Source organism: Rhinopithecus roxellana, chromosome 21, assembly GCF_007565055.1.
Source record: "Rhinopithecus roxellana isolate Shanxi Qingling chromosome 21, ASM756505v1, whole genome shotgun sequence".
Taxonomy (NCBI): domain Eukaryota; kingdom Metazoa; phylum Chordata; class Mammalia; order Primates; family Cercopithecidae; genus Rhinopithecus; species Rhinopithecus roxellana.
The window spans coordinates 8,824,858-8,839,545 of NC_044569.1; the positions used below are offsets into that span (position 1 = coordinate 8,824,858).

The 14,688-nt window shown below is 43.1% G+C and overlaps 1 protein-coding gene across 4 annotated transcripts in view; it reads left to right on the forward strand.

The window, feature by feature from the left end:
- Positions 1–1,262: 1,262 nt before the first annotated feature.
- The window catches only part of PPP4R1 (protein phosphatase 4 regulatory subunit 1), a 73,103-nt gene continuing 59,677 nt past the window's right edge, over positions 1,263–14,688 (forward strand). For 3 of the 4 annotated variants that reach the window (XM_030926139.1, XM_030926143.1, XM_030926140.1), the window contains exons 1-2: positions 1,831–1,963; positions 2,169–2,213. In XM_030926139.1, the coding sequence (XP_030781999.1) occupies positions 1,957–1,963; positions 2,169–2,213 (52 nt within the window). In that variant the 5' untranslated portion in view covers positions 1,831–1,956. Of the gene's footprint in view, positions 1,428–1,830; positions 1,964–2,168; positions 2,214–14,688 lie in introns of those variants that run through there. The other variant, XM_030926141.1, reaches the window with a different exon arrangement.

Below are 14,688 nucleotides of genomic sequence, written 5' to 3' on the forward strand. Positions count from 1 at the left end.
CGAAAATTTAAAAAATAAATTAGCCAGGTGGAGTGGCCCGCACCTGTAGTTCTAGTTAGCTGGGAGGCTGGGATGGGAGGATCTCTCGAGGCCAGGAGTTCGAGGTTACAGTTGAGTCATGATTGTGCCACTGTACTCCAGCCTGGGCTACAAGGCAAGACTTCGGCTGTAAAAAAAAAAATTTGTTTAATGAAAAAAAGAGCTGATTTGGCTCTTTTTCCCCCCATTTACCCAGAATTGCTAAAGTGGTAGATACTGACAAGGTATCTCAGCAGGGCAGAATTCTCAGGGTTTGAGTCAGTCGGCACCAATTTATGTTGATGTGAATTTCTAACTCCTTTGTCATTCTGAGTGTGTCAGCTGAATTCACGTAAGGGCATTAAGCAAGGAAGAGAAACGGCCTTTAGTTTTAACTATTTTATAGCTGAGAAAATTAGACACATACTCGGAGTTACGGGGTCTATTCTGATTTTTATTACTCCTAGAAATTTCATACAGACTATAATCTATCTTGTTAGTAATATCTGATAGGGAATTTTTTGGAATAGCTATGTGTAGAAACTATTTTATTACACAGATTTGGGAATCTCAGAGGATCTGATTCCTTAGTCTCTAAATCTTCAATGGCATTAAATGCCAATACATTGTCCTTGGTCAAGATTACAACGCAGAAAGGAACAAGCTAATTAACTATTTAGAATTCCCTCTCCTAAGAGACCACATCGACAAAGTGGCACCATGACACAGTTTGGTGTTTTGTTGGTCACTTTAGGATACCACCATTTTGGAGGCCTTGGGTGGAGCTGGGGATAAAGCCATGGAGGCAGAACCGTGTCGGAAAACCTGGGTTTAGCCCCACTTTGTACTTGGGTGTTTGAGCTAATCGCTTACGTCACGTAAAACAACAAGACTAATAAAGTCTGGGACACAGACTTTAACACCTCAAGTGCTGCCAAAAGTATTTAAAAGACAAAAGCGAATCACAGGCACCCTTCACCGAGCACCTCCTAGACATCAAGAACCGTGCTAGGTTCCCTACATTCTTCATTTAATGCCAATAACCCCACGAGGCAGGTAACACCTTCATTCTACAAATGGGCTCCACTCCTACCAACCAACTGGCTGATTCAGGATCTGACCCCAGGCCTGCCGACGCTCCCGCTGGCGCATTGCCCGCCTTGTCAGCTCGAGTTAGCAGGACGTAGGAGCAAAAACCCAGCGCCCCAGACTTCACCGTGCTGCACGAGGAAGCTGGCTAGGCAGGCATGACTTTGTCAGTCAACCACCCCGCAGCCGGGCCCTGGGCTTTGTTAGCAGCCACTTGGCGAGGGCCCCGGGCGGGTGGGGAGGCGGCGCTTCCTCCAAGAGGAGGTGGGACCCCGGCTCCGCCGACCTCGGAGCCGCCCCGGCCCCGGATCGCCGACGACGTACGTGCAGGCCTGGGGATGGGGCGCGGGCTACGAGCGGCGCGCCCGCCGAGATGGCTGCGGCCTGCGGGGCGGTGGGCGAGGCCGGTGACCCAATAAAGCGGCCGGTCCGCGGGAGGCCCCGCCCGGCCGGGTTCCGGCACTCGCCGCAGGGTCCCGGCCGGCGGCAGTTTGCGCGCCACCGTCCGCAGCGCTCGGCGTGAGGGCGGCTTGGGCCGAGGGTGTGAGCGCGCGCCGCCGGGCCGGGGCCCGGCCGGGAGCGGGGAAGGCGGGAGACGGGAGCGCCGGTCGCCCGGGAGGCGCGCAGAGGGGCAGGCGGGGCGGGGCGCGGCCGGGGGACCAGGCGTCCGGGAGCCGCGCCGCCCGCGGCAGGCCCGGGCCCTCGGCCCGCCCCGCGCGCGCGCCCCCGCCAGCCCGGCCCTCCTCCTCCCCGCCGCCCCTCCCGCGCGCGTCCACCGGCTCCCCGGCTCGCGCCGCTCCATGTAGCCCCGGATCCCCGGGCGGCCGCGGAGGAGGGGGCGACCACAAGATGGCGGGTACGTGGCCCCCTGTTCTCCGGGCGGCGGCGGCGGCTCCTCGCGCCCACCCGCCCTCCGCCGCCGCCCTGAGTGGCGGCCGGGCCGGGGCCGGCGTGGGGTCCCGGCGCGGGGAGGCGCCGCCGGGGTGGGAGGGCGGGCGGTGGGGGCGTCGCGCCGGGCCCCGGGGCGCTGACCGGGCCTTTCTTCTCTCTCCTCGGCGCAGACCTCTCGCTGCTCCAGGAGGACCTGCAGGAGGACGCGGACGGATGTGAGTGGCCCGACCTTGCGGTGGCCCGGCAGCCCGCGGGGAGCGGCCGGGGAGGGCGGGCTGCGGCGCGGCCTGGGCCGGGCCCTGGCTGGCTGAGGGACGGTGGGCGAGGGCGGCCCCGGGCGGGCTGGGGTGGCGATTTTGGGGGGAAAATCTCGCGTCCGTGAGGAAACGGCGCGCCCAGGTTCCGCTGGGGGAGGGAGACGCCCGGAGTAACGCCCAAGTTCGCTTTCCGCCCTTCGCTCTCCTCTCTCGGCGCCCCCCACTCGCCTGCGGGCTCGGCAGTGGCGCGGCTGTTTTGGACGGAGAAGCCGGTGGAGCAGGGTTTGAAGTGGGGTTTGGGTGTGTTTCTGCCCCTGGTGTCCCCTTCCCCCGTCACTCTAGGAAGGAAGAGGCTCGCGCGGGAGGTGTGTTTCCTTAGAGTCGCTCTTCCAGGAGCGCCGGGGGGGCAGCCTGGGCCCGGCTGGCCGTCTGGGCTCCCCGACCCGGTTTCGGATTGTCTGAGGATGACATACCTGTCATTTTACTCTGGCTCGTAGCAGTTTCTAGATTGCTCCCGATTTGATTCGTGGATTACAGGAAGGTTAGAAGGTGTGGCCTCGTCAGGAATTACTAGGTTTGAAGAGCATATTTCTTCAATGCAGATACTCAGAAATCACCCAGCCCTCCTTCAGTGTTAACAGTGCAGCCTTCCTTTGAGGTACTGAAGTTTTTACAGAGTTGACGTTTTTATTTTTAAAAAGACAAAGTTTTTGACGTTTCCTGATGGCGACGGAATTGATATTTAGAAAGGAATTTTTCGTCTTATATGTACTTTTCTAAGTCTCAGAAAATAATTTGGGTCACGATAGAAAAGACAGAGTTAGTTAAGCAGGTTTGTATTGAAAGAAGTGACGAATCGCAGTTAACTTAAAATAGTTTCTATTCATGCTAATCTTCCAAAATAGTGACCCATCAAAAAAATCAGTAGGTTTTGAGATGCATTTTAAAAATGAAGAGTGTGCAAAATGTATAAGCGTGGATCACGGGATACGTAAGGGACCAATACATTGTTCTGAGTTGAGATGCTAAGCATAGTAGAATTGTGGTCTGTTTAGTGGAAAGCCTACTGGATGCTGAGATTGACTGTCTAATACCTGTGTAAGTAATTTCAGAGATGGTTGCAATTTGAAATTACTCTTTTAAATACTCTGTAGTTAATCCATAACATTGTCTAATGTGGTTCCCTTACTCAGAGTAAACTTAATTTTTAGATTCCTGGTTGTTTTGAGTAAAGTAAGGGGCATTTACTATTTAGATGGATTATCTGAAACGAGTAATTTATCTTTAAAGTAAATGAACCACATCCAGACTTTTGTTAAGTCTGTGTTTTTAGTGGGGTGGCTCAAAACAGCTCTCTTAAAGGGAGCGGTACTCATGTAGTGAAGGGCAACTTTCACATTTTTTTTAATGTTTACCTTAAGCCACTTCTCTGCCTAATAGTAAGTTTGAGATATTGTTTAAGGCAGCTATTGATTTCAGATCTCTTGCCAGGTTAGGATTGGAGAAGTGGCCCTGATTATGTTACCTCGAGGAGGGCTTTTTATATTTATGTTCGACTTCGTAAATAGAAAATTCATTCATTCAGCAAATATTTATGACTGTCTGCAGCAAAAACTTCTCACTCCTGCAGGATGAAATGCAGTGTCAGTTTCTTCCCTAGCCCCCAACAAGCGCAGTGTAGAGGGGAAGGCATACCTGTGAAAAATTCAGCCATGAGTTTCAAGACTCTGCCCGGTACTGGGGATGGAGCTCTGAGAAGGGTGGGCACAACCCATGCCCTCTAGTGGTTTACAAGGAGTTTGGAATCTAGGTGTACAGTACTATTACAGTTACAGACTTGGAGCCAGGCTGCTCTGTTCGTCTTAGCAGGGTCTTTTTGGGCAGACTCGGGCAACTCACTTAACCTCCCTATGCCTCAGTTTTGTCATTTGTAAGTAGGCGTAGGAAATATTACCTGCTTCATAGAGTTGTTCAGGGCTGTACGTGAGTTAGTGCCTGTGAAGCACTTGGAACAGTTCCTGGTAAACAGCGATCATTATGATTATGTTTGCTGTTATGAGAAAAGAGCAAGGGAAGCTTAAAAGAAGAGCAGAGGAGGAAACACTGATGTTGAACCTTCCAGAATGAAGGTACTTACAGATGCTGCCAATGCTTGCAACTAACTTTTTTTTTTTTTTTGAGATGGAGTTTCACTCTTGTTGCCCACGCTGGAGTGCGATGGCGCGATCTCGGCTCACCGCAACCTCTGCCTCCTGGGTTCAAGTGATTCTCCTGCCTCAGCCTCCTGAGTAACTGGGGATTACGGGCGCATGCCACCACGCCCAGCTAATTTTGTACTTTTAGTAGAGACAGGTTTTCTCCATGTTGATCAGGCTGGTCTTAAACTCCCGACCTCAGGTGATCCACCTGCCTCGGCCTCCCAAAGTGCTGGGATTACAGGTGTGAGCCACTGTGAGCCACTGTGCCCGGCTCCGACTAACCTTTTAAAGATTCTGTTTCCTATGCATTTTAATTTAGGGTAAAACAGACATTGAAAACACAATAGTTATTTGCATATTCGTAATTTGGTTGAAGGCTTTGTTAGAGTAATTGCTTATTTTTCTCAGTTACTAAAGTTTTTGCAGGTGATACCTTTACCCAGAACATTCAGGAACAAAGGACCTTTGGACATATGGCCAGTTGAAGGACCACTTCCCTTCTCTTGTGAAGGGAGAAAGAATGAGGAGGAACACGGGGCCCTGGTGCCTCCTTAGAGAGCAAGATGGTTGGTAAGGGAGTGAGAAAGCTGTCACATCCTGGAGAAGCTGGAGAAGGTAGAGGACCCGAAGGTAGAGGAATGGAGCTTGGGCTGCCCTTACAAAATGATTATTATCTCATGAGCCTGAGTTTCTCTGTCTATGGCAAAACTCCAGAGTATGGAGGCCAACCTCCAGAGTAGTTGTCAACAAGTCCTACTACTTCAGCCAAGCTAGGTGTAAGTTGGCCCTTGGGATGGGAAGAAATTATTTCTGGTCAAGCTCTAGAATCTTGGTTGCCCTTCCTAAGTGCAGAACCTGGGGTATGAGGGAAGAGAGAGTAAGTTCTGTTGTGCAGATGATCTAGGAAAGGACCTAGCTAGAGTCTAGGACTTGAAAGAGGGGCATTGCCAGACATTGCTAAGAGTCTTACGTCTTTCAATTTGATTTGTTTTAAGCCTATCTCTGTATAGAGGCATAGAGTCGGGGAGAAGGTTGGTCAAAGACTGACTTGACTGATAACCTTTGGACGAAAAAATGGATGGTATTGTATTTGTATATATATCTCAAAAGGTCATAAAGGTAAGTAAATGAAATCATTATCAGGTACTTTAAATTTAGGAGAATAGGCTGGGCATGCTGACTCATGCCTGTGATCCCAGCAGTTTGGGAGGCCGAGGTGGGCAGATTACGAGGTCAGGAGATCAAGACCATCCTGGCCAACTTGGTGAAATGTCTACTAAAATACAAAAAAAAATTAACTGGGCATGGTGGCGTGCACCTGTAGTCGCAGCTACTCAGGAGGCTGAGACAGGGGAGCTGCTTGAACCCGGGAGGTGGAGGTTGCAGTGAGCCAAGATTGTGCCACTGCATTCCAGCCTGGTGACAGAGCAAGACTCCGTCTCAAAAAAAAGTTTAGGAGAATAATGCAATAAAACTATATGTATTTAAGTTTAAAAGTGATACTTTCAAGACTGTATCATGAAATACTTCGAATTTCAAATTGAAAGCAAACCAGTGACTCCATTTGAATATGGTTATCTCAGCAGATTTCAGAGTTGGATAAACCCTCTTTAATTTTTTATATTTAATTATGTTCGTTAAGTAATGGCAGACAATACAAAATTTAGATGTTTAGAAAAAAATTATTTCAGATTTCTATTTTAGTTTCCAAAGATGCAATTTTGATTCACATTTAAGTTGGTAGATTCCTAAAATGAAATGAGACTAAGATACAGTTAAGATTTGATGAGCTAATGCTTGTAAAAATAATTTCATTTAAGGAGTTTCATTAGAACTTAAACTTTTATCAAAGCAATATGTTGAATATCATTTTTAAAGAATGGCTCTGTAACAGTTTACAGTGCCTTTCATACACAGGTTGTTCTTCACAGCAGTCCTGTGATGTGTAGGCTATGGTATTCTAATACTAATAAGTAAGTTGACTAATGCCCAAAGGGACTAAAGAAACAAAACTCCTAAGTTTAGATGGAATTTTAAGCTAGGCCTTCTGATTCTCAATATCATATTTTGAATATTATATTTTCTTAAATGGCCCAGTTTAAAATATTGATCAACCCGAACTTGTAGAGGCAATTTCTTTGAACCCTTTCTTAAAGTACCCTTGAAACTTAATCTGGGATGCTGCATGTGGTTTAGTTTACACCTGGAGAATGATAGAGAGGATGGAGCTTGGGTATAACGCAGCTTATTTAGTCGTTAACTTTTGTTTCAGCTATAACTAAGTATAACGTAGGAAAGTTTTTGAAGCTATGTTATTGAGTATGCCATACAACCAATTTTTTTCATATTGAAGTTTTGGAATCCCTTTACATTATGCTGTTTTTTGGGTTTAAGGGCAGTGTTGAAGTAGAGTGAAGAATGGGTCCAGAACTAACTGAGGGTAACCGCCTAGACCGCACTCTGTGCAGAATCTCCAGGCCCTCCTACCACTTTTCAAAACCAGTTCTGCTAAGCTTAGAGTCCTTGCTGCTGGGGGAGGTGAGGAGCAAAATATTGGGGCTGTATCCGGTAGCGGCCAGGGAATCATTCAGAAACCTTAGGAAGGTGCCCTTGAACATGAATGATATTTAGGAGTATTGTTAAATAGGGATTTGGGGGAGGGTGAGTCATGAGACCTGGTAGCCTGTTGTGACTACTGCCAAGAAACCTGGATGGAGAAGTCTTTATTTAGAGATAACATCATTGATATACTAGAAAAGAGTGCTTTTAAAATAGTTTTGGTGGTACCCACACGTGTGTGGGATCAATTAATGATACCTGGGCTAACACCTCCCCACGTAAAATTGAGAGAGAGAGAGAAACCCCTTTGTAAATATGCATGGGCCTGTAGCGTCAAGATCCACTGCCCTTCCCTCTCCAAAAAAAAAAAAAAAAAAACCAAAACACCTAAATGCATACTTTTTGTTTGTTCCTGCCTGTGAAAGATAAATAGACCTCAGGAGGTAAAGTTCAGAAGTCTGCCGCCACTTTTGTTTGATCTCCGGTTTATTATTTCTGGTCCTTTTCCCTCAGTCTCCTCAAAACAATGTATGTTTATTAAACTACTGTTACTTTGCTTCCATGTTTGTATTATATCTCTTTTTTTTTTTTTTTTTTTTGAGACGGAGTCTTGCTCTGTCGCCCGGGGTTGGAGTGCAGTGGCTGGATCTCTGCTCACTGCAAGCTCCGCCTCCCAGGTTCACGCCATTCTCCTGCCTCAGCCTCCGGAGTAGCTGGGACTACAGGCGCCGCCACCTCGCCCGGCTAGTTTTTTGCATTTTTAGTAGAGATGGGGTTTCACCGTGTTAGCCAGGATGGTCTCAATCTCCTGACCTTGTGATCCGCCCATCTCGGCCTCCCAAAGTGCTGGGATTACAGGCTTGAGCCACCGCGCCCAGCCATATATCTCTTTTTTTATACTTTGGAGTAAAAGAATTTGAAAGTTCCTAAATTTGAATTAGAGTTTTGTTGTTGTTTTTAAATTGGATCTGAGAATAAACCTAACTTAGTGTTTTGGGCAGAAGTCTAGATGGCACACCTATGGAATTTTGGCTAAGGAGGTATTCCCTCTAATTTCCATAAGAGGGTCTGGAACCTGCTCTGCTTTTAGCACAGATCTTTTTAGCACAGATCACCAATGCTTTTTCCTCCACAAATTCATTTCTTAACTCTCCTAACTTTTTTTTCTTTTTTTTTTTTTTGAGACAGAGTCTCGCTCTGTTGCCTGGGCTGGGGTGCAGTGGCTGGATCTCACCTCACTGCAAGCTCTGCCTCCCGGGTTTACGCCATTCTCCTGCCTCAGCCTCCGAGTAGCTGGGACTACAGGCGCCCGCCACCTTACCCGACTAGTTTTTTGTATTTTTTAGTAGAGACGGGGTTTCACCGTGTTAGCCAGGATGGTCTCGATCTCCTGACCTCGTGATCCGCCCGTCTCGGCCTCCCAAAGTGCTGGGATTACAGGCTTGAGCCACCGCTCCCGGCCAACTCTCCTAACTTTTAAGTCAGCTTCTTATCTCTCTAGACTAAGGAGCAAACTTAACTTACTTTCTGGCTTTATTGATATGAATTTGGTTGGTATTTGAACATCTATCATGAAGTCATTCTGGAATATACCTCAGTATAGTTTTGTGGAGGGGAAAGAACACTGGGCTTGGTAAGCCTTTAGACCTGAGTTAATATTCTGGCCCTGCCATTTATTCTCTTTAAAATCTGAGCAAGTTAACTTTTTCTCAGCTTTCTATCTTTAAAATGTTGATGGATTTTTGGATCATCTCCACTTTTTTGCTATTACAAATAAAGCTCGTATGAACATTCACACACAAGTCTGTGTGAATATATACAATTTTTTCTCTTGGGTATACATCTAGAAGTAGAATGGCTGTTTAACTTTTTAAGAAACTGCTGGCCCAGCACGGTGGCTTATGCCTGTAGCTGGGCCCACAGGCCTGCACCGCCATGCCTAGCTAATTTTTTTGTATTTTTGGTAGAGATGGGGTTTTGCTTTGTTGTCTAGGCTGGCCTTGAACTCCTGAGCTCAAGCAATCCACCTGCCTTGGCCTCCCAAAGTGCTGGAATTACAGGCGTGAGCCACTGCACCCAGCTTGATGTAGATCACTTTTATATTTCAATCTATGAAATTCACTTTTAGTAGAAATAACTCACTTATTCAGTACTTCATTTATTTAAGATTGGTGGCAGTTTGGACCTGGGTTAGTTCAAATTTTATATTTGGATTACCTGTGGAAAAAAAGATTATTACCAAAGTAATTGCATTAACGATTGCAAAGAAAATTTTTATTCACTGAAGGGAACATAGAACACATCTGTAATATTTGGGAAATCCACAAATGTATATCAGAGCAAGTGCTTTGTTATACTACCTTTCTATTAAATACTGTTTGTATACATAATCTTGGTAACTAACTTGAAACTAAACGTGCCGCTACTGTATTATATAAATAGAAATACATTATACATATGGTGTATATATAAATATATGTATGAATATACATATAGTATACTTAAGCAAATTATTCTTGCCTTAAATTCAGTTGTGTTGTAGGACAGTTTTGCATTTCTGAGGATTTAGTAAGGTTTTAGTATTGATATTTGAAGGAAGGATTTCTGATAAACATTATTTGTATTATTGCCAAGTACAAAATTAAAGCTTGCCATATCTCTTGCTTGAGACTATTAGACTAAGTTGTGTGGTCCTTCAAATTTATGTTATTTATCTATTTCCATTAATTTTCTTTCTCCAAGTAGTGAATTAATTGGGTTTCTGCTACCTCACTAGATGAGGGGTTGAAAAGTTTCTGTAGAAGGCCAAATATTAAATAGTTTAGGTTTTGTGGACCATGTGATCTTTGTTGCAGCTACTCAGATCTGCTATTGTAAGGTAAAAGCAGCCATGATAATACAGAAATGAACGAAAGGAAGTGTCATCCAATAAAATTTTATTTATGAAAACAGAAGGTTGGGCCAGTTTGGCTCGGTGGCTGTAGTTGGTCAACCCTTTCACTGTGCTATAAAATCCAAGATCTGTAACATTTTTATTCTTGACTGATCACAGAGTGCTCAGCAATACATCTCATCAGTACTTATTTGCCAAATAAGTATTGAATGAATCTTGATGTTTCAGGCCAAGCTAAAGGAGACCATAAACCTAATTTGGGGTCAAATAATGAAATTATTTTTAATTAAACTTGTTATTTTGAACACTTTCAGACCTATACAAAAGCTGCACAGATATTGTAATGGATTCCCAACTCTTCACCTGAATTAAGCTGTTAACATTTTGCCAGTTTGCTTGTTATTTCTCTATACATTTATACATTATTCTTAATCTTAATTTTTTGGTGTACCTTTTGAAAATAGGTTGTGGTCATTGGGACCTTTAACCTGTGTCTCCTAAGAACGAGGGCACTTTTACAATCATAGTAGTGAAATTTAGGAAATTTAACATTGCTACAGTTCTGTTATATAATATGCAGTATATATTGAAATATCCCCAGTAATGTCCTATGGCAACTGTCTTTTGCTGTAAGGACATTGCTTACAAACTTACTAGTTTGGAACAGATTCTCAGCCTTTAGCGTTCATGATATTGACATTTTTGAAGAGTCCATTTGGTTTTATCTGTTTCCTCATGATTTGATTCAGGTTATGCTTTTTTTTTGTTTGACAGGACCGCTACATAAGTGATAGTGTAGTTCTCTCAGTGGTTCACTTTAAGGAGCACCTGATAGCAGTGTCCATTACTGGTAATGTGGAGGTGATGTCTATCAAATTGCTCCCCTGTAAAGATTCTATTTTTCCTATTGTAAATAGTAAGGAAATAATTTGACAATAGGGCAATACCCTGTTTCCAAACATTTACCCTTTAGTGTTAGACTGTGCTGCTGATTCTTGCCTGAATTAATTGCATTTACTAACTGACATTCTGCTTTATAGAAGAGCTTGCTCTTGCTCCCTATTCATTTGTTGGTATATTTATTTGTTAAAATATCATTTTAAAACCCCACATCTTTATAAGGTAACTCTCATTCTGTGGTGTATCTCGTTGTCTTTCATTTTCTAAAATGTAAAGATGGGAAACAAAATTTGGCAGATTTATTGTGGCCTGAGCAGTATCAAGGGAAAAACGGAAGGGAAGGATAGACTATAAGCTTTTTTCTGTTTTATGTAGGATTATTAGAGGTTATGTAGGGAATAGAAGGGTGTTTAGATCAAATTTGATAAAAGGTTATACAAATTAAAGAGTTCTCTTTGGTGTGATACTTCTCAAGGTATTAATATGCTAATGTGCTTGTGAATATCTTATAGAAGGATAAAGTATATTAAAGAAACTCTTGACTCGTCAAGTATCCCTATGGACTACATTTTCATTAACAAGTATTAATGAATGTGCCTCCATGAGAAGCACTGGACTCTGTTTTTTAGATAATAAAAACATTTGCAAGACAATCTTTATCTTTAGGGAATTTATATATGTCGGGGAGGGAGAGGGGAAGGGGAAGTAGGAGAATATGAGAAAAAGAAAAAAAACTTTGCAATTATTGGTGGAGTAAAAGTAAGGGCACCCAAGACGGCAGGGAATTAAAAGGAAGAAGAACTCTTAATTAGAAAATGGAAAATGCTTCCTGGATGGTGTTTGTAATAGGTAAGTTTAAGCTGAGATGAGGTTAGAGAGGACAGAAATGGAACAGATGAAACCACATAAGACAGAAAAGTAGTGGGGCGTGTTGCAGCAAATTGAGTCCATATGGGCTGTGTGCAGGGGAGGAAACTAGGTTGGGGCCAGATCCTGGAGACCCTTGAATTACAGCATGAGAAAGAAAGTTGTACCTTAATTCAGACTGCCTGGGAGGCTTATGGGGGTGGAATGGTGGGAGTTGGGAGGGAGGGCGTGTAAGGGCGTGCATTGAACAGAGTGGGAAGATTGAAATGGTGCCGATATATAAACTGGATTTGAATGAGGGCAGGCAATTATATTAATAATAGTCTAGGACCATGCTCTTTAAACTTTGTTACTGCATACCTACTGAAATAATTTTGAAACTCTGTATCATGTATTTTAAAGTTGACATCCAAAATTTTCTCCATAAAATTTTACCATATTTGCAAAGGATATAATTTCTAATGTATTATAAATATCAGTATTTTAAACATAGAGTTGTATCACTTTTTAAAATGGACTCTAAATACTATAGCACTTGGATACCCACTATTCATTTTTTAAAACTCACAAATAGGCAAGAGTGTAAGAGACAAATAAGACAAAACAATTGTGAATAAATTCTTTAAATTGAGATTCTTGCATTTTTTTGTTTATCTCTTTTCATTTTCCACATAGAAATTTACCTTGATATATTTTCATATTTTCATGCTTGAGAGTTGATTTCTTAGTCACATTTCTTTGCACCAAAAATGGGTAAAGAGAAATTTAAATTTTGTGTCAGGCAAGGTGGCTCACACCTGTAATCCTAGTACTTTGAGAGGTTGAGGCAGGAGGATCACTTGAGCCCAGGAGTTTGAGACCAGCCCTGGCAACATAGTGAGAGCATCAGCTCTACAAAAAATAAAAAAAATTACCTGGGCATGGTGGCACATGCACTTGTAGTCCTAACTAGGGAGACTGAGTTGGGAGGACTGCGGGATCCTGGGAGGTCGAGTCTACAGTGATCCATGATCACACGAGACTTTCTCTCAAAAATTAAAAAATAAAAAGAAATTAAAAATTTGAATTTCCTGTTAATATAAAACTTAAAAGTTTTATTGAGTTCCCATTATTAATACTCAGTTGATCAGAATATATTACAAATTGAAAAAACCTAGTAAACAACATTTTATCAAAAAGGCCTCTCTTAATGAAATGGATGGGAATTTTACAAAATAATTATGTATTCATGGGTAGAATTTATTGCTTAGAATAATACTTAACATCATTTCTGCTTTACATTTTAAGAGCTATAAGCACGGAGAAATGTTGCGTAAATAAGTCAATGGGAATGGAAATGGTTTTGTTGGCAGTGCCACTCATTTTCTTGAACTGCTTCCAACTTATGTGCAAAAAAAATTACAAAAATTTTTAATACGCTTTCAGTCTTTCCATATTTTTGAAATTTTGTTGAAATTTGTTGAAATATTTCAACAAAGGGTTGAAAACCATCTGACTCGTAAAAGTATTCATTACAGTATTTAGAGGGTTGATCACTTAACAGTTTCATCAATATTTCAAAAGTTTCCATTGTTTAGCGTGGAAGGTTTTTTTCTGTCTTGGAGAAGTGCATCCTAGTAGCTTTGAGATAGTTAGCTTGAGATAATGCTTTTCTCAGATTCGAGAACGTGCAGGGAAAAGCCTTGGATCCAAAACCCTCAGGCACATTTTTGGGATAGAAACCCCTGGAAGCTGGGGTCTGGAAAATTCCTTAGAGTTATCCAATCTGATAAAGTTGTAGTTATTAAGTTATAAATCTTCATGTACCTTCATGGGGTTTGAATACCCCAGTTTGCTCTAGGCAGAGTTATCAGAGCCTCTGAGTTAGAGTGTTGGGAACTTAAAAGGAGGGAATAGATACAGAATACTTTATAAAAGCAGAATTTATGGCTCTTAGGAACTGATTAGATATGGGGGCAAGAAAGATAGTGTTTTAAACAATAAATGAAGACCTCTTGTTCGGTATCTCGAGTTGAGTGGGGAAAATGATGGTGATTGGAAAGTCATGAGGATGAGCTGATTTTATAAGAGTAGTTTGCACAGTTTAGTTTTCAGAACAAATATGACATGGAGGTGGAGATTTTACAGTGTAGTTGCAAATATGGCTCTGGGGAGCAGGACAAGATGACTTCATGGGTCATCTGCACAATATGTGATAGCTACAAATGACTTGGGTTTACCAAGGAGGGGAAGAGGGTATATGTGTAATGTATATGTATGAGGACAAAAGTATAGGGGAAACTACTACGTAAAAGAGAAGTAAGCAAGAATAGTTCAGAAGAGTAGAAAATTACTCAGGATTGTGCACTTCCAGAGAACTTAAGAGAATTTTAAGAAGAAGATGTTGGGGTGGCAGGTGTCAGCATTATGAAAAGCTGTAGAGAAGTAAGAGCAGTTGGTCTGAGAAGGATTGCTGATCTTTGAGAAGAGAGTCACAGAGTGAAAGAGAAGACATTTTGTTTGTCTTGGTGAAGGCTGTCAGGGGGGAACTGTACCTTTAAGAAGTTTGATGAAAAAAAGCCATTTTAGGGATAGCAAGCTTAGGTTCTAGATTTACCGTGAAAGGAAAAACCCCATGTAGTGAGACTGGTCCTTAAATACCTTTCTATGGATCATAAAGTACAGTTTCCGTGGCGACATTCACCTTCACCATTGTCACATTATTGTTGCTGTGGTTGAGTCCTGGGTGAAGTGGTTGGACTTTAAGAGCCATGTTGTTGGAAAAATATGTGTCTTCAGACCATAGCAGCATGACTTTCTGAGAATCCTCTGGGGACTGAGACCAGCTGAGGGAATAGCACTTCTCCATCTCTCTCACACTCCGAAGCGTGTGTATGCTCACTGAATTGGATGTATGGTGGTCAAGTGCACTATTGAGACTGTTTCTTGCTTTTGTTCTCTTGGTTGCTGACAGTTCCCGCCCCCGTCCCGACTTGGCAGAATAGAGTAAATGCATGTGTGGTGATAATAAGGTAGG